The sequence below is a fragment of the Sminthopsis crassicaudata genome, chromosome 3 (genome assembly GCF_048593235.1).
Source record: "Sminthopsis crassicaudata isolate SCR6 chromosome 3, ASM4859323v1, whole genome shotgun sequence".
NCBI lineage: Eukaryota > Metazoa > Chordata > Mammalia > Dasyuromorphia > Dasyuridae > Sminthopsis > Sminthopsis crassicaudata.
In genome coordinates this window covers 207,025,609-207,045,587 of record NC_133619.1, presented here as the reverse complement: position 1 = coordinate 207,045,587, position 19,979 = coordinate 207,025,609, and the positions used below count along the sequence as shown (strand labels likewise).

General features: G+C 36.5%; 1 protein-coding gene across 7 annotated transcripts in view; it reads left to right on the top strand.

Moving 5' to 3' along the window:
- Nucleotides 1-19,979, top strand: part of CRYBG3 (crystallin beta-gamma domain containing 3) — a 140,435-nt gene that overhangs the window by 43,591 nt on the left and 76,865 nt on the right. For all 7 annotated transcript variants that reach the window (XR_012487920.1, XR_012487919.1, XR_012487922.1 and 4 more), the window contains exon 3: nucleotides 780-1,192. Coding sequence is in view for 3 of the 7 variants with exons in the window: in XM_074299834.1 (XP_074155935.1) it covers nucleotides 780-1,192 (413 nt within the window). In the remaining 4 variants the exon portion in view is untranslated. The remainder of the gene's footprint in view (nucleotides 1-779; nucleotides 1,193-19,979) is intronic.

The window sequence follows — 19,979 nt, the reverse complement described above, 5'->3', positions numbered from 1 at the left end:
TCATTTAACTCTTGTGCAATATTTTGGGAACTTTTTCCTGATTGTTTTAACTTTTCGTTCAAAGAATAATATAATAGTGTTACCCCCTAATGTGTCTAGCTTAGCTTTCTTTACTGTGAATCATAGTGATACATGTGAAAGGTAATTCGTTTTACTGTAACTTAAGCTCAGCTTTGAATAGAGGTGGGAGGGGCAGCTAGGTGGCGAAGTGGATAGAGAGCAGCTCTGAAGTCATGAGGACCTGAGTTCAAATCTGCTCTCAGATAACTTAACATTTCCTAGCTATGTGACCCTGGGCAAGTCACTTAAAAAAAAAAAGAGAGAGAGAACAGATATGGGAAAACAGCCTGAACTGCCTCTAGTCATGGAATACAACTTTTTCTACAGAATTTTAATTGCTAATTGGGGTTAGGAAAAGATAAAGGTAAGGGTGCAGTGAGATATAAATAACAAAAATGGAGTGAAGGGTGCCATCATTGTCTGTAATTAAGTTCTTATTATTTTTTTTTAAATTCTCATTATAATCATTGTTTAGATATTTTATATATTTCTTTGGGACTTGTTGAAATTATGCTAAAACTTTCCCCCAATTATGAATCTTAAATCAATTTTATTTATTTATTCTTGTTATATTTATTTCTAGTTTAATTCATAACTAATTTGATTGCTTTCAGTATTCTTGCACCTAAGGTTAATAAGCTCTATATAAATATAAACGTGGGTGGGTGTTTAAATTGATTTTTATTTACTATCCTTTTTGTTTTGTTTTGTTTTTAAAGATTTCCCAAAGTGAGGACAGTAGGAACTATTCTGAGAAATCATCTAATCTTTCACCAGAAGAAGACTCAAAAAAGCCAGACACCTTTTCCAGTTTACCTTCAGTTGCTAAAACTGTAGACAGTGATAAACAGTCAAAAGAAAGCTTTCTCCAGTTTCTTGGAAACTTATTTAATATCTCAGCAAAATCCCCACAGCAACCAAGCCTCAAAAGTGAATGTGACAAAACTGAAAAGGATTCACAAAATCTCATTGTTCTTCATGAAAAAGAATTTAAAAAGGAAAATTATAAATGCAGCAGTTCTCCTATGGAAGAACCAAGCTCAACAATTGAAGAAAAGAACCCTCCAACTTCAGTTGATCTGTCAGATACTATATTACAAGATAGTGAACAAGAAAGCAGTGAATTGCTCAAGTAAGTTCCCAAGAGCATTCAACCAAGAATGAGTAGTTTGTTCAAATCTAAAGGGGTCACTAGGTAGGTAAGAATATTACTTTGTTTCATGAATGTGTATAATTGAAGATAAATAAAAAGGAAGAATGAAAGAAGAGCTAATGATTAGGTAGGAGACCTAAACTCAACTTCTTGTCTTGTCTCTGATTTAGTTATTTTATCAGTTGCCAAGGTATTTTGGTTTTCAGGATTTTAGCATCATTATCTGGAAAATGAGGTTGGATGGACTTAATATTTCAAGATACTGCCCAGCTCTTAACATTCCATGCTTATGTACTGTATAGGTAGGCCTGATAAATTCTTTTATGAATATTCTTTGGGATAATCCTAATACATGTTCAATACTGTAATTGCAGTTAGAATAACTAAATTTTAGATTTCCTAATTTTGGAAATTTTTGCTATTTTGTCTGTCTTCACATAGGTGGATAGGATTGAATCCTAGATATGTGTTTTTCAAAAACAATAAAATTTTGATTATTTCACTAATTATGTTTCTGTGAAAAAAATAATCAGTGAATTGCAAAAGATTTCATTTACTATTAATGGATACAACCTTTTGTCCTTTTGAAATAGATTAAAATCTTTTATTAGGTTTGATACGAACTTTTTTTCCTCAACTTTGTCAACTAGATTCTTATCCAGTGACAAAGTTTTATAATAGCTAACTACATATAGCTAACTATAATAGCTATAATAACTGACAATAGCTATTAATAATAATACTAATAGCTCATTTCTAAACATTTTAGTTAGTTCAGCAAAACAGTGTGCTAAAGGCTAAGATAAAGTGATAAAAAATTACATATTCCCTAACCGCAAAGAACTTAAAGGGGCAAGGGGAAAGGAAAGGGAAAATAAAACATGTACACAATGATAAGGGAAGGAAGCAGTATTGTGAGAAATTGGAAGAAGAAAAAGATGACTTCTTTCCCCTGCTTGGGGATAGAGGAAAGAGAAAGCAGGAAAGATTTCATGAAAAAACTAGTTTCTGAATTGACCTGGAAAGGAAGGGAGGACCTTTAATTGATGGAGATGGAGTGGGAAAATTCTGTTTTAAACATGGGCTACAACATAAGCTGAAAGACTGAATAGGAAGACTATAAAGAAAATCATTTTTAGTTGGAAAGGGAACAAGCATTTATTAAGCATGTATTATATGCTGTTAACTGTATTAAGTACTTTACAGATACTCAGTTGTACTCATTTACAATTGCTTATTTGATCTTTACAATGAACTATAAACTTTTCAGTAATGTCCAACTCTCTTTGATTCCATTTTGAAGTTTTCTTGGCAGAGATACTAGAGTAGTTTGCCATTTCCTTCTCCAGCTCATTTTACAGATGAAGAATTAAAGCAAACAATATAAAGTGACCTACCTAGAATCACACCAGTTAGTAAGTGTCTGAGGCCAGCTTTGAACTTAAATCTGTACTAGACTTAAAAAAGGATTGAGGAAAGGTTTTCTTTAGAAGACAGGATTTTAGTTAGGACTAAAAAAGAGTAGGAAATGATGAGGAGGGAGAGCATTCTAGGCATGGGGGACAGCCAGAAAAATACTTAGGGCCAAGATGAAATGTCTTGTTTACCAGGAATCCATCATCACTATGTCAAAAAATACATCTGAGACCACCACGTAAAATAGTAGGCAGGAAAAAAAGAAGCAAAACCAGACTAGAGTCATGAGGGACAGGTTGGAGGTTGTTGAGACTGAGAAGGAGCAATCAAGTAGAAAGAGAACCAAGAGTGAGTGATGTCCCAAAAATCTAAAGAGAAATAAGTTTTAAGGAAGAAAGGTTTAGTATCAAAAGTTGCCTAGAAGTTAGAGAAAAAGAGGGTTGAAAGGCCATTGGATTTGGCAATGATTAGTAACTTTGGAGAGAACAGTTCTGGTAAAAGGAGAGAGATGTTGTTTTGGAGGGTTTTAAAAGAGTGTAGATATTTATCAGTGTGAGAATATATAAGCATGAAGAAAAATTTGATGGAAATGGGAAAGTATAGGAAATGTTCAGTGGTAAGAGATAAATCTTAATTTAGCTAGAGGTACAGTACAGTTTAGAACCAATATTAAAAAATAGGGATAAAAAGGTGTGCTTTGCCACATTTTAAAGAACTTTATATACTATGCAAAGAAGGTGGAACTTGATTTTTTTTTATTCATTTTTCCAAATTATTCCCTCCCTCCCTCTACTCCCTCCCCCCCCCCCCGATGGCAGGTAATCCCATACATTTTACATGTGTTACAATATAACCTAGATACAATATATGTGTGTAAATACCATTTTCTTGTTGCACATTAATTATTAGCTTCCGAAGGTATAAGTAACCTGGGTAGATAGACAGTAGTGCTAACAATTTACATTCACTTCCCAGTGTTCCTTCTCTAGATATAGTTATTTCTGTCCATCATTGATCAACTGGAAGTGAGTTGGATCTTCTTTATGTTGAAGATTTCCACTTCCATCAGAATACATCCTCATACAGTATTGTTGTTGAAGTGTATAGTGATCTTCTGGTTCTGCTCATTTCACTCAGCAACAGTTGATTTAAGTCTCTCAAAGCCTCTCTGTATTCCTCCTGCTGGTCGTTTCTTACAGAGCAATAATATTCCATAACCTTCATATACCACAATTTACCCAACCATTCTCCAATTGATGGACATCCATTCAACTTCCAGTTTCTAGCTACAACAAAAAGAGCTGCCACAAACATTTTGGCACATACAGGTCCCTTTCCACTCTTTAGTATTTCTTTGGGATATAATCCCAATAACAGCAATGCTGGGTCAAAGGGTATGCACAGTTTGACAACTTTTTGGGCATAGTTCCAAATTGCTCTCCAGAATGGCTGGATTCTTTCACAACTCCACCAACAATGTATCAGTGTCCCAGTTTTCCCACATCCCCTCCAACATTCATCATTATTTGTTCCTGTCATCTTAGCCAATCTGACAGGTGTGTAGTGGTATCTCAGAGTTGTCTTCATTTGCATTTCTCTGATCAGTAGTGATTTGGAACACTCTTTCATATGAGTGGAAATAGTTTCAATTTCATCATCTGAGAATTGTCTGTTCATATCCCTTGACCATTTATCAATTGGAGAATGGTTCGGTTTCCTATAAATCAGGGTCAGTTCTCTATATATTTTGGAAATGAGACCTTTGTCAGAACCTTTACTTTTAAAAATATTTTCCCAATTTGTTACTTCCCTTCTAATCTTGTTTGCATTAGTATTGTTTGTACAGAAACTTTTTAGTTTGATGTAATCAAAATCTTCTATTTTGTGATCAATAATGATCTCTAATTCTCCTCTGGTCATAAATTCCTTCCTCCTCCACAGGTCTGATAGGTAGACTATTCTCTGTTCCTCTAATCTGTTTATGATCTCATTCTTTATGCCTAAATCATTGACCCATTTGGATCTTATCTTGGTATATGGTGTTAAGTGTGGATCCATATCCAATTTCTGCCATACTAATTTCCAGTTTTCCCAACAGTTTCTTCCGAATAATGAATTTTTGTCCCTAATGTTGGTATCTTTGGGTTTGTCATAGATTAGATTGCTATAGATGTACCCTTTTTTGTCCTTTGTATCTAATCTGTTCCACTGATCTACCGGTCTATTTCTTAGCCAATACCAAATGGTTTTGGTGACTGCTGCTATATAATATAGCTTTAGATCAGGTACACTTAGACCACCTTCCTCTGACTTTTTTTTTCATTAGTTCCCTTGCAATTCTCGACTTTTTATTTTTCCATATGAATTTTGTTGTTATTTTTTCTAGGTCATTAAAATAGGAACTTGATTTTTAAACAGAGTAATGAAATGACTAAATCAGTATAAAAGGAAAATGATTTTGGCTGTCATAATTTATGCTACCATTAATTGAAGGAGGAGAGGGAAACAAAACTTGGTAGGAGGATGTTTTAATAATAGTAGTTAGAACAAAGAAGGGGAGAAAGATTTTGGAGTTATTTCAGAATAGATATTAGGACTGGGCTTGTGGCTTTATTGACAAGGGAAATATAGGTACTTTCTGTGCAGCTTATGTTTTAGAAAGTTAGCTAGAAATCGACAGGATTTTGTAACTAATTAGGGAAAGGAAGGGCTAAAAAGTAATACCAGCTATTCAGACATGGGACACTGGGTAAATGATGATGGCCAGCAATTGAAAAATTTGAAATCAGGAGGAGGAAAAAGTTTATGTGACAGGAGCTACGGAAATAGAGGAAGTATAGCAGTTGTCTTTTAGTTATTTAAAGGGCTGTGGAATGGACTTGAACTCCTGCATTCCAGAGTACATAATAAAGCATAACCTTAGATCACAGGTGTAAGTTTTGGAGAGGTAGATTTCAGCTCAGTATAAGAATAATATTCTTAACAGTTGAAAATGTCCAAAAGTGTAATGAGCTACCTCAGCAGGTAATATTATCTTTATTCTGTAGAGGGCATTCTTGTCCAGGTAGAATTTGGACCCAATGAGCTAGGAGGTTAACCTATCCCTGAACTATTGGGAGGGAATTTCTGTCATGAAAAAGCTCCTTTGGAGACATATTCAAAAACTCCTAATGCGTGGGAAGTTATCACCTCTTATTGTGATCTACTGTTTTTATGGACATTTCCAGTTATTTCCTATTCAGTTTTTCACATTCCTTGCTTTGATACAGTTAGGCTCCTTCTTTCATTTTTAAAAGATTTCATGTAATTTCTTGGATTTTCTACAGCCTCTCAAAACTGTCCTCACTGGGTTGAAATAGGAAGAAAACTCTTTTATCTATCTTTTTTAAAGCCTTGTATGGTGTCTAATAAGTATTTTGGCAATGAAAGCAGTAATAATAACCACCATAACTCATATACATTATGATTTTGCATGTATTACCTCCTTTGATATTCCAGATAGCACTTCAAATGAAGTAGTAGAAGAATTATTTTTCTCCTTTTGTATAAATAGAAAATGAAGACAGAGACATGAAATGACTGTGACATTGTAAAGATAGTAGACAAAATGAGAGGGAGGGTGACGTCTGTTCTTCTTGTGAAAAAAATATATATTTATATATGTATTACTAATCCTACTAATAATTTGTGTCTGAATGTTTATAGTGAAGCTTCCCCATCATTGTGAGAATAACATCTCTTAACTTTGTAAAAGTAAAAAATAAAAGAAATGTTAATGGTTAACAATTTGTATTGAATTTTAACTTTCAGGAAGTAAAGTTTGTCCTTTTACTGAAAGGAATTTTAAAAAGGCTTTTGTAAAGTACTACTGTATTCCAGGTTTAGGAGATAACAATAGTGTCAGGCAAAGATAAATATGTCAAAGAATAAAGTGAATAGATTTTGTGGGATGTCTGATCTTTACCTGAATGGCTCTTTGTATGGTCAGTATTGAGTATTGATAATACTCTTCATTTTTTCTAAAACTTTTTAATGTTTTATTTTTTAAAAGTTTGCTCAAAAAGTTAGAGAAGCAAATGACTTAAACCTTCTTAAGTAATCCCATCAGGGTTTTTCTTTGTGGGATAGGGGAACAGATTATTTCTGGTTTTAGAGCTAGAGAAGATGGAATTTTAAAATTAATATTTTCCCCCAGTTACATTTAAAACAATTTTTTAATATTTGTTTTAAACATTTGAGTTCCAAAAATAAATGAATAAAAACAAAAAAATTAATAAATAAAATTAAAAAAAAAAAACAAGTTCCAGATTCTCTCCCTTATTCCCACCTCCAGCTCCCATTAAGAAATCACATATAAAGTTCTGCAAAAAATTTCCAAAAAAGTCATGTTGTAAAAGAAAATCTAGATCTTTCACTCTAATTAAAAAGGAAAAAAAAAACCCTCAAGAAAAATGAGAGAATATATCTTCAATCTGTATTCAGACACAATTTCTTCTGTGGTTATGGATAGGATTTTTATCATAAGTCCTTCAGAGTAGTTGTGAATCACTGTACTTTGGAGAATAGCAAAGTCATTTGCAACTGGTCATCCCAGAACGTTGCTATTAGTTTGTATACAGGACATTTCACTTTGCTCAAGTTCATAGAGGACTTTTCAGGATTTTTTTGAGAGCATCCTGTTTCTCATTTCCCATAGAACAATAATATTTCATCCCAAATGCCACAATTTATTAACCCGTTGTCCAATTGATTGGCATCCTCTCAGTTTCCAGTTTTTTTCCCTGAGAAAAGAGCTGCTACAAATATTTTCATACATGTAGCTCCTTTTCCTTTTTTAAAAACCCCCTTTTGATATTCATAACTAGTAGTGATATTGTTAGTCAAAGGATGTGCATAAATTAGTAGCCTTTTGGACATAGATTATATCTTTTGATCATTTATCAATTGAGGGATGACTCTTTTTATAAATTTGACTCATTTTTCTTTGAGAAATAAGGCCTTATTAGAGAAATTTGCTTCAAAATTCTTTTCTATAATTACTATTGCTAGCTGTATTTATCTCTAGTCATTTCTGATGAAAGTAAGATTCATTCACTTCTTTTTTCGCTCCCTTCCTCCTCTATTGTAAAAGTTTTTCTTGCCTCTTTTTTTATGAAAGTGTTTTTTTTATTTTCAAAACATATGCATGGATAATTTTTCAACATTGACCCTTCAAAACCTTGTATTCCAAATTTTCCCCTTCTTCCTCTACCCCTTCCCCTAAATGACAAGTAATCCAATATATGATAAAACATGTTAAAATGTTAAATCCAATATATGTGTACATATTTATATAATTATCTTGCTGCACAAGAAAAATCATATAAAAAAGGAAAAAAATGAGAAAGAAAACAAAATACAAGCAAACAACCACAAAAAGAATGGAAATGCTATGTTGCAGTCCACACTCAGTTCCCACAATCCTCTCTCTGTGTGTAGATCATCACAGGTTCATTGGAAATGGCCTCAAACATCTCATTGTTGGAAAGAGTCATATCCATCAGAATTGATCATCATATAATCTTGTTGTTGCCATGTACAATGATCTCTTGGGTTCTGCTTATTTCACTTAGCATCAGTTCATGTAAGTCTTTCCAGGCCTATCTAAAATCATCCTGATGATTGTTTCTTATAGAATAATAATATTCTATAACATTCATGTACCATAACTTATTTAGCCATTCACCAACTGATGGGCATCCACTCAATTTCCAGTTTCTTGCCACTGCAGAAAGGGCTGCCACAAACATTTTTGCACATGTGGGTCTTTTTCCCTCCTTTAAGATCTCTTTGGGATATAAGCCCAGTAGAAACACTGCTAGGTCAAAGGATATACAGTTTGATAACTTTTTGAGCATAGTTCCAAATTGCTTTCCAGAATGGCTGAATCCATTCACAATTCCACCAACAATGTATTAGTGTCCCAGTTTTCCTAATCCCCTCCAACATTTGTCATTATCTTTTCCTGTCATGTTAGCCAATCTGAGAAGTGTGTAGGGTATCTCAGAGTTATCTTAATTTGCACTTCTGTAATTAGTAATTTAAATCACCTTTTCATTTGACTAGAAATGGTTTTAATTTCTTCATCTGAAAATTATCTGTTCATATCATTTGACCATTTATCAACTGAAAAATGTTGTACCTCTTTTTATGGCAGATAATTTACACTATTCCACTTCTTTTCCCTTTCTCTCAGTTACATCTCTCTCACTCTTAATTTCATCATTTTACAAAGATATCCCTTTATATTCAACTCAGCTCTATGTCTCTGTATATAGATTCCTCTAAACGGCCTATAATAATGATAAAGTCCTAATGAATTACAAGTATCATCCTCCCATATAAGAGTGTAAACAGATAAACCTTGTTGAGACCCTTATGATATCATTTTCCTAATTATCTCCTTATGCTTTTCCTGAGTCCTGTATTTGAAAATCAAATTTTCCATTCATCTCTGGTCATTTCATCATGAATGCTTGAAAGTGCTCTATTTCATTGAATGTCCACCTTTTCCCCTGAATGACTGTACTCAATTTTGCTGTATAGGTTTAATCAATCCTAACCCCATTGCTTTATGGAATATCACATTCGAAGGCCTGCAGACATTTAATGTATAAGCTGCTAAGTCTTATGTGATTCTAACTATGGCTCCACTATATTTGAATTGTTTCTTTCTGAATAATTTTAATATTTTCTCATTGACCTAGGAGCTCCAGAATTTGGCCATAATATTCCTTGGAGTTTTCATTTTGGGATCTCTTTCAGAAGGTGATTGATGAATTCTTTCAATTTCTATTTTATCTTCTGGTTCTTGATTATCAGGACAGTTTTCCTTGATATTTTTAACTAATTAATTAATTAATTTTTACAAAAATTTTATGCATAGGTAATTTTCCAGCATTGACAATTGCAAAACATTTTGTTTTAACTTTTCCCCTCCTTCCCCCCACCCCTTCCCCCAGATGGCAGGTTGACCAATACATGCTAAATATGTTAAAGTATAAGTTAAATACCATATATGTATGCATGTCCAAACAATTCTTTTGCTGGACAAAAAGAATTGGACTTTGAAACAGTGTACAATTAGCCTGTGAAGGAAATCAAAAACGAAGGCAAACAAAAATAGAGGGATTGGGAATTCTATTTAGTGGTTCATAGTCATCTCCCAGAGTTCTTTCCCTGGGTATAGCTGGTTCAGTTCATTACTGCTCTATTGGAACTGATTTGGTTCATCTCATTGTTGGAGAGGGCAATGTCCATCAGAATTGATCATCATATAGTATTGTTGTTGAAGTACATAATGATCTCCTGGTCCTGCTCATTTCACTCGGCATCAGTTCATGTAAGTCTCTTTAGCCCTCTCTGAAATCATCCTGTTGGTCATTTCTTACAGAAAAATAATATTCCATAATATTCATATGCCAAAATTTATTTAGCCATTTTCCAATTGATGGGCACCCACTCAGTTTCCAGTTTCTGGCCACTACAAAGAGGGTTGCCACAAACATTCTTGCACATATAGGTCCCTTTCCCTTCTTTAAAATCTCTTTGAGATATAAGTCCAGTAATAGGATCAAAGGGTATGCACAATTTGATAACTCTTTGAGTATAGTTCCAAATTGTTCTCTAGAATGGCTGGATGTATTCACAATTCCACCAGCAATGTATTAGTGTCCCAATTTTCTGAAATCCGCTCCAACATTCTGCATTATCTTTCCCTGTCATTCTAGCCAATCTGACAGGTGTGTAGTGGTATCTCGGAGTTGTCTTAATTTGCATTTCTCTGATTAATAATGACTTGGAGCATCTTTTCATATGGCTAGAAATAGTTTCAATTTCTTTTTCTGAGAATTGTCTGTTCATATCCTTTGACCATTTATCAATTGGAGAATGGCTTGATTTCTTATATAGAGTCAGTTCTCTGTATATTTTGGAAATGAGGCATTTATCATAACCTTTGACTGTAAAAATGTTTTCCCAATTTATTACTTCCCTTCTAATCTTGTCAGCATTAGTTTTGTTTGTACAAAAACTTTTTCAATTTGTTATAATCAAATTTTTCTATTTTGTGATCAATAATGATTTCTAGTTCTTCTTTGGTCATAAATTCCTTCCTTTTCCACAGGTCTGAGAGGTAAACTATCCTGTGCTCTTCTATTTTGACCTTATCTTGGCGTATGGTGTTAAGTGTGCATCAATGCCTAGTTTCTGCCACACTTAATTTCCAATTTTCCCAGCAATTTTTTTCAAACATTGAGTTCTTATCCCAAAAGCTGTGGTCTTTGGGTTTGTCAAACACTAGATTACTGAAGTTATTGGCTGTTTTTCCCTTTGATCTTAACCTATTCCACTGATCAGCTAGTCTATTTCCTAGCCAATACTAAATGGTTTTGTTAACTGCTGCTTTATAATATAATTTTAGATCTGGTACAGCTAGGCCACCTCCATTTGATTTTTTTCATTAATTCCCTTGAAATTCTTGACTTTTTGTTTTTCATATGAACTTTGTTGATATTTTTCTAGGTCATTAAAATAATTTTTTGGGAGTCTGGTATAGTGCTAAATAAACAGATTAGTTTAGGTAGTATTGCCATCTTTATTATATTTGCTTGCCCAATCAAAGAGCATTTAATATTTTTCCAATTGGTTAGATCTGACTTTATTTGTGTGGAAAGTGTTTTGTAGTTTTGCTCATATAGTTTCTGATTTTCCCTTGGCAGATAGATTCCTAAATATTTTATCCTATCACTAGTTACTTTAAATGGAATTTCTCTTTGTAGCTCTAACTGTTGGATTTTGTTAGTGATATTTAAGAATGCTGATTATTTATCCTGCAACTTTGCAATAGCTTTTTAGTAGAATCTCTGGGGCTCTCTAAGTATACCATCATCTTATCAGCAAAGAGTTGATATTTTGGTTTCCTCATTACTTACTCTAATTTCTTTAATCTCTTTGTCAACTCTTATTGCTGAAGCTAGCATTTCTAATACAATATTGAATAGTAATATTAGTAAATTTATTATTATTAGTAGTAAAATTATTATTAGTAGTAGTAAAATAGTAAGTGGGCAACCTTGTTTCACTCCTGATCTTATTGGGAATGGTTCCAGTTTATCCCCATTACATAAGATGCTTACTGATGATTATTTTAAGAAAAAGTCCATTATTCCTATACTCTCGAGTGCTGGAACTCTATCTTTCCAGAAATCAGCAAGAGTCAGGATCACTAAACGTCTTTATTCTAGATCTTTACCTTCGCCTCCAACGCCCGGTCGAGTGCAAGTGAGCGTGAGTTCCACCACCCAAGTTTCTCTTGCTCCTCCCACACACGTCACTTCCCCCTCTTTGTCCCACCAATCAAGTCAGCACAGAACAGCTGGGGAGGGTCAACCTTAAACAAGTTAATAGGGAACCGTCCAATTGGCAATTAGTCTCACGTGCTTCACCATCCAAGTGCATTGCTCAGTTCTAGCCCTTTACATCTCCCGCTTTCTTTTGTTTTAGACCACAGGAGGTCGCGCCATCCCTGACCTTTCAGGGAGATGAGAACCCCAAAAAGGACGTGATCACGCCCCCCCTGACTTCTCAGGAGGGGAGATGAAAGCACTAAAAAGGAGATAATCACGCCCTCCCTGACATCTCAGGAAGGGAGATGAGAAGCACCAAAGAGAAGTGGGGATTTGCTAGCGGGTTTCTGGATTGAAGGGCCTTATTAGAGACAAGTATGCACAAACCCATCAGCATGGGAGTTATTACACAAGCACATAGCAATAACGCAGAGGCTATTAGTGGTGACTCTCCCCACAATCAGTGCAGACTCGATGTGGTGTAACAAACAGGAATTGTACATGCAAATAGTGACATAACAAACAATATAAATCAACATGGTATTGTAAGAGATTTCCAGAAGTCCTAGAAGGAGGGTATGTAGACACCAGACACACATACCCCTTCTTCAGCAACCAAGAAATAGTCCAAAACCAATCTATTGTCCATTGCTTCACTGTTAGGGAATCCAATGATCCCCACAAGTTTTTGAAATCCCACATCAGTCTTTTTATATGTTAGGGAATCCAATGATCCCCACAAGTTTTTGAAGTCCAGCAACAGTCTTATGATGCCTCAGAGAATCCAATGATTCCTGAGGACTTTTCAGTCCTACAATAGTCTTATGATGCCTCAGAGAATCCAATGATTCCTGAGGACTTTCAGTCCTACAATAGTCTTATGATGTCTCAGAGAATCCAATGATTCCTGAGGATTTCAGTCCTACAATAGTCTTATGATGTCTCAGAGAATCCAATGATTCCTGAGACTTTCAAGTCCTACAATAGTCTTATGATGTCTCAGAGAATCCAATGATTCCTGAGACTTTCAAGTCCTACAATAGTCTTATGATGTCTCAGAGAATCCAATGATTTCTGAGGATTTTCAAGTCCAACAGTTTTTGATGTCCATGGGTCAAACGCCATAACTGCCAGGTTCTTTCAGTGGTGGGCACAGTCAGCAACGGAACCACCCGATGTTTCTTGGGCCTTCTCCTTCGTTTCAAGGGTCTGCTCTGTCTCTCTCCGATGGACAAGGCGAATACGGCTCGTTGGCACCCATCTGATTCCTTCTCCATCTGTAGAGATACAAGCAAACCCTCTCCCCCAAGCAGTTAACCTATCTGGTCCCTTCCATTCACCACTTTCTGGGTCTCTCCACATCACTTGGCGATTATCTAAAGACAGTGGAGCTGCTCGCACTGGACACTGCCCTTCCGGTGAGTTATAAAACCTGTCTGCTGGAGCCAGTGCATCTTTGTCAAAAATTAAAAAATTAATGGTATAGAGAACTAAATTTAGAAGTTCTCTAGGGTTACCCGTGGCTCCCCCTTTCTTTTGTTTTTGGAGGAGTGTCTTAATATCTCTGTTTCTTCTCTCTACTATTGCCTGCCCTTGAGGATTAAAGGGTATGCCCGTGGTGTGTAAAATCTTATACTGTGCACAAAAGTGTGTAAAATGTTTAGATGTATATGCAGGTCCATTGTCTGTTTTTATTGCTTGTGGCACGCCCATAATTGCAAATGCTTGTATAAGGAATTCAGTGACCACTCGGGCTGTCTCTTTTGCTGCTGGTATTGCAAATGTGAATCCTGAAAAGGTGTCTACCACGACATGGATAAAAGATAGACGACCAAAAGATTTATAATGGGTCACATCCATTTGCCAAATTTCATTAGGTCTCAAACCACGAGGGTTCTTCCCTGGAGGGAGTGTAGGAGCATGGAAAGGAAGGCAAGCTGTACAGGCTTTTACTATGCTCCTAGCTTCTTCTCTTGTTATTCCAAACTGCAAACGTAAAGCTCGGGCAGCCTGATGATATTTAGAATGAGACTCTTGTGCTTCTTGAAATAAAGGAGTACTGGCCAGCATGGTTAGAAGGCTATCTGCCTTTGAATTACCATCAAAAATAGGACCTGGAAGTCCACTATGGGAATGGACATGCAAAATATAAATCTTACCTGGATGCTTTCTCACTTGCTCTTGAAGCTCTTTAAAGAGCTGATATATATTGGAGGCTACAAATTTTATTTGGGCTGTGGCAATTCTTTGAACCACACCTACTGAATAGGCTGAATCAGATATTATATTTATGTCTCCCGGATAATAAGCAAGAGCTAGAATGATTGCATACAATTCATTCTGCTGAGTGGACTGAAAAGGAGTTCTGATTACTCTCTTTATAGTTAAGTCACGAGAATACACAGCGCAAATATTATGTTTGGATGCATCTGTAAAGATAGTTGGTCCTTTAAGAGGAACTTTAGAAACCTTTTCTTCAAGAATCCATTGCCAATTATGTAGCAGTCTGGTTATCTTTAATGGAGACCCGTGTGCAAAATTTGGAGCCATGGCTAATAAAATTTGCCACTCTGGGATGGTTTCGCAGCACACATTAACTTGTGCATTAGTATAAAAGGTATATATCTTATCAGGTCTTGTCCCAGATAATTGTACTGCTCGTTTAATGGCCTTTAATAAAATTCTAGCCACAAGCACTGGGTAAGGAATAAGGCTTTGTTCTGGTTGTGCTGGGAGGTTCACCCACTCTATCACACTGTCTCCTTGATGAAGGACTGCTGTGGGGGCCTCTTGTGTAGCAAAAACTGATATTTCCAAGGGTTTTTGAGTGACTCTTTCAACCACATTGGATAAAGCCAGTTCAACTTGTCTCAAAGCCTCTTGAGCTTCTTTTGTAAGCTGGCGTGGTGAATTTAAAGCACTGTCTCCCCTTAAAATGTCATATAATGGTTGCAATTGACAGGTAGTCAAGCCTAGCACGGGACGCATCCATTGGATATCTCCTATCAATTTCTGGAAGTCATTTAAGGTGTTTAGCTTCTCTGTTCTTAAGGAGAGTTTTTGTACTGTAAGCACCTTAGGATATACTTCATATCCTAAATATTGAAAAGGAGCATGTCTTTGAATCTTTTCTGGAGCTATGTGCAATTTATAATTCCTTAGTGTTTCTATGGTTTTTTGTAGACATGCTTCTAACATTTGTTCCTCAGGTGCACATCCCAATATATCATCCATGTAATGTAATAACATTACTTTTGGAAATGCTTTTCTTACTGGAGTAAGAGCAGCAGCAACATACATTTGACACATAGTAGGGCTGTTTTTCATTCCCTGTGGCAAAACTGTCCATTCATATCTTTTATAAGGCTCAGCTAAGTTAACGCTGGGCACTGAAAAAGCAAATCTTTTCATATCCTCCTTATCTAGAGGGATAGAATAGAAACAATCCTTAATGTCTATAACCCACAGAGGCCATTCTCTAGGCAACTGAGTAGGAGATGGAAGTCCAGGTTGAAGAGTTCCCATAGTTTCCATCTGTTCATTTACCTTTCTTAAATCAGTCAACATCCTCCATTTTCCAGATTTCTTTTTTACAACAAATACTGGGGAATTCCAAGGACTTAGAGAAGGTTGTAAGTGTCCTTGATCAAGTTGTTCCTGTACTATATCTAGTAAGGCCTGAATTTTATTGTTATCTAAGGGCCACTGTTCTATCCACACTGGTGTATCAGTTTTCCACTGGATAGGAACAGGTGAAAGTGTTGGCAGGCCTTCAACAGCAGCCCTGCCTAAAAAACCGAAGTACTCATTTTTAACCCTAATTGTTGTAAAATGTCTCTTCCCCACAGATTGATGGGGATTTTTTCAACTATAAAAGGAGTAAAAACTCCTGTTTCACCTTCAAATACCCATCTTAAAGGGGTAGCACTAACTTCAGCTGCTATTGATCCTCCTACCCCAGACATGTAGGTGTCTGCCTTAGTCTTTGGCCAGTGACTGGGCCAGTTGGCACCTCTAATGACTGTGCGATCTGCACCTGTGTCCACCAGTCCTTCTAATGCTATGCCATTTATATAGATGGTGAGCATAGGTCGGTCAGCTGTCACAGCTGCTGTCCAGTATATTCCTGGGTTTTTCTGCTTGGAGTCTGAACATGGGTGACTGTCACCAGGTTGCTTATTAGGCATCTGTATCAATAAACCCGATGCTACTACTTCCCCTGGTTGATAAGTCACACATTGTCTCCCTGTGTTAGTGACTGGGATATTATCTACACATTCCCCAGTTTCCCACATCAGTGTATGAATGAACACTGTCTTGTAAGTACTCTCAGGAGGTGAAATGGTCAAGCCTACTGTGCCTGGAGGCAAGGGATCCATAGGTTGGAGAGGAACAGATTTCACCTCTCCAGGGGGTATCTCAATTGTCCCAGCTGCATACAACTCTATCCTCCCTAATTGTAGTCCCTTTCTCCCATCATGTTGCTTCCTGGCTGACTGATTGTGTAATCCCTTTCTCCCCTCAGATGGCTTCCTGGCTGATTGATCATGTCTGGGTATTGGACTTGGAGGCACTCTCTGGGTGTGGCATCGGCTGCCATCATGCCCCAAGTGTTTTTTGCTTGGGGCCCTGGAGCTGGGCCCCTCATCCCGTTTCCCTGAATCAGTCTACACTCTGAGGCCCAATGGAGTCCTCTGTTGCATTTTGGACATGGGGTTTTGGGTCTTGTTCTCCCAGCCTGTCTTCTCACTCTGTCTCTGTGCCAACATTGAGCTTTCAAATGGCCTACTTTACCGCATTGAAAGCATTGACGAGTCTCTCGGGAAACCCCTTGCCAAAAGGGATCCTGTCTCCCCATGTTGGGATCTTGGGAAGTCTGCACCATAGCCTGGCTATAAAAGGTATTTGTGCCCATTGCGGCACAGCGTCTTATAATCTCCTCTAAAGGAGCATCCTTACGTAGTCCTAGTATAATCCTTCTACAAACCTCATTGGCATTGTCTCTAGCAAGTTGCCTCACCAAAGTGTCTGTTACTTCATTTTCACCATTTGCCTGTATGACAGCTGTCTGCAAACGTGCCACAAAATCAGCAAAAGGTTCATTTGGTCCCTGTACAATTTTTGTGTAGGTCTCACCCTTGTAGTTTTTACTGGGGAGAGAAGCCCATGCTTTGATAGCAGCAGCAGAAATTTGCTCAAATGCTGTTATGGAGTAATTAATCTGTACCAAAGCGTCTGCATAAGAACCTATACCCATTAGTAGGTCATAGGTGATGGAAGTATTAGCTGCATTTTGACTATTTTGTTGGGCTTGAATTCTACAGAGCTCAGTAAATTCAGAAAGCCACAACAAATTTTGTCCAGGTTCTAAGCACACTTTTGCAATGACTTTCCAGTCACTAGGGGTTAAGGTTTCATAAGCCAAATTGTGTATTAACATTTTAACATAATCTGATGTAGCCCCAAAGACAGTGCAAGATTTTTTCAGGTTTTTAAGGACATCCATATTAAAAGGAGCATATCTTCTACTCTCTTGACCTGCAGAATTACGCTGTTGAATCACGGGAAAAATTTGAAGTTTGAAATCATTATCTACTTCTTTTCCATTTTCAATTGCTTCAATAAGCCCTCTTTCTAATCTAGTTACAGGAGTGGGCAGTTGTTGGGAGGGGGGGCTCTGTGTGGGAGGAGGGGGGGGCGCTGATGAGGTCACCGCCCCTCCCACTACTCCTCCTCCCTCTGTCCCTGAAGGTGGAGTGGATGTGGGCTGATCAATAATCTGCTCTCTAGGTGGGGTTGAAATTTCTTCAGGACAATCAGAGTCTACACCCTCAGATTCCTCATTCAAATCCCCTTGCCCTCTGGCAATGTCCTGAGTTTGCCTATCTTCTATCTTTTGTTCCTCACGCTTCCTTCTCTGAGCCTTTTTAGAACTCTTCCTTCTTCTAAACTCTTCTTGATAGCTTAAGTCTAATAGAATCAAGTTGTATAGATAAAATACCTCTGGGAAAATTTGACAATTCCCATTTTTTGAGTAAAATTCTTTCATTTCAAGTCCCACTAGCTTCCATTTATCTATACGTAGTTTTTCTTCATTTAAGAACCAAGGGGACGTGCGAATCAATGAGTGTATGAGATTATTCATTTGTGGGATGGGAACAAGTAAACTTTTCTCATCAATTATCTTAATTATATCCTCTATAGCATTGCTAGATGAGGCAGGGGCTGGGGTTGGAGCAGGGTCAGCTGAGGCCCAGGATTTACCTAACATCTGCCCCATCTCAGTTACTAGAGATTGCTGATTTAGTCCTTAACAAGGTAAGTTCCTTATTTCTATTAGAATACTCACCTAATCTCCTGGTCACAGGAGGACTTCGGTGGAAGTAGGGTGCCAGCCACACGTTGGACGCCAAATGCTGGAACTCTATCTTTCCAGAAATCAGCAAGAGTCAGGATCACTAAACGTCTTTATTCTAGATCTTTACCTTCGCCTCCAACGCCCGGTCGAGTGCAAGTGAGCGTGAGTTCCACCACCCAAGTTTCTCTTGCTCCTCCCACACACGTCACTTCCCCCTCTTTGTCCCACCAATCAAGTCAGCACAGAACAGCTGGGGAGGGTCAACCTTAAACAAGTTAATAGGGAACCGTCCAATTGGCAATTAGTCTCACGTGCTTCACCATCCAAGTGCATTGCTCAGTTCTAGCCCTTTACACTCGAGTGTTTTTAATAGGAATGGATGCTGGAATTCATCAACTGGTTTTTCTGCATCTATTGAGATGCTCATATGGTTTTTGTTAATTTGGTTATTAATATGGTCAATTATACTAATAGTTTTCCTAATATTAAACCAGTCCTGCATTCCTGGTATAAATCCTACTTGATTATGGTATATTATCCTGGGGATGATTTTCTGTAGTCTTTTTGCTAATATCTTATTTAAGATTTTAGCATTAATACTCATTAGGGAGATTGGTCTATAATTTTCTTTCTCAGTTTTCAACCTACCTGGTTTAGGTATCAATACATACCAAGTCTGTGTCATAAAAAGAATTTGGTCAGACTCCTTCATTCCCTATTTTTTCAAATAACTTATATAACATTGGGGCTAATTGTTCTTTAAATGTTTGGTAGAATTCACCTGTAAATCCATCTGGTCCTGAGGATTTTTTCTTAGAGAGTTGATTAATAGCTTGTTTTATTTCTTTTTCTGAAATGGGACTATTTAAGCGATTTACTTCCTCCTCTGTTAATCTGGAAAGCCTATATTTTTGGAGGTAGTCCTCCATTTCACTTCAAGTTTATTGGCATAAATTTGGGCAAAATAACTCCTTATTATTGCTCTAATTTCCTCTTCATTGGTGGACAGTTCCCCCTTTTCATTTTTAAGACTAACAATATAGTTTTCCTTTTTCCTTTTTCTGATCAGATTTACCAGAATTTTATCTATTTTATTGGTTTTTTTCATAAAACCAACTCTTAGTTTTATTTATTAATTCAATTTTTTTTACTTTGAATATTATTAATTTCTCTTTTTAATTTTAGAATTTCAAGTTCAGTATTTGATTGGGGGGTTTTAATTTGCTCTTTTTCTAGCTTTTTTAAGTTTCAAGCCCAGTTCATTGATCTTCTCTTTCTCTATTTTATTCAAAATAGCCTCTAAAGATTAAAAAAAAGTTCCCCTTATTACTGCTTTGGCTGCATCCCGCACATTTTGATATGTTGTCTCATCATTGTCACTATCTTGAGTGAAATTATTGTGTTTCATCCAATCATTCTTTAAGATGAGATTATTTAGTTTCCATTTACTTTTTGGTCTATTAAACTTTTTGTTGAATGTAGTTTTTATTGCATCGTGATCTGAAAAGAAAGCATTTACTATTTCTGCCTTCCTGCATTTAATTTTGAAGTCTTTGTACTAATATATGGTCAATTTTTGTGTAGGTTCCATGAACTGCTGAAAAGA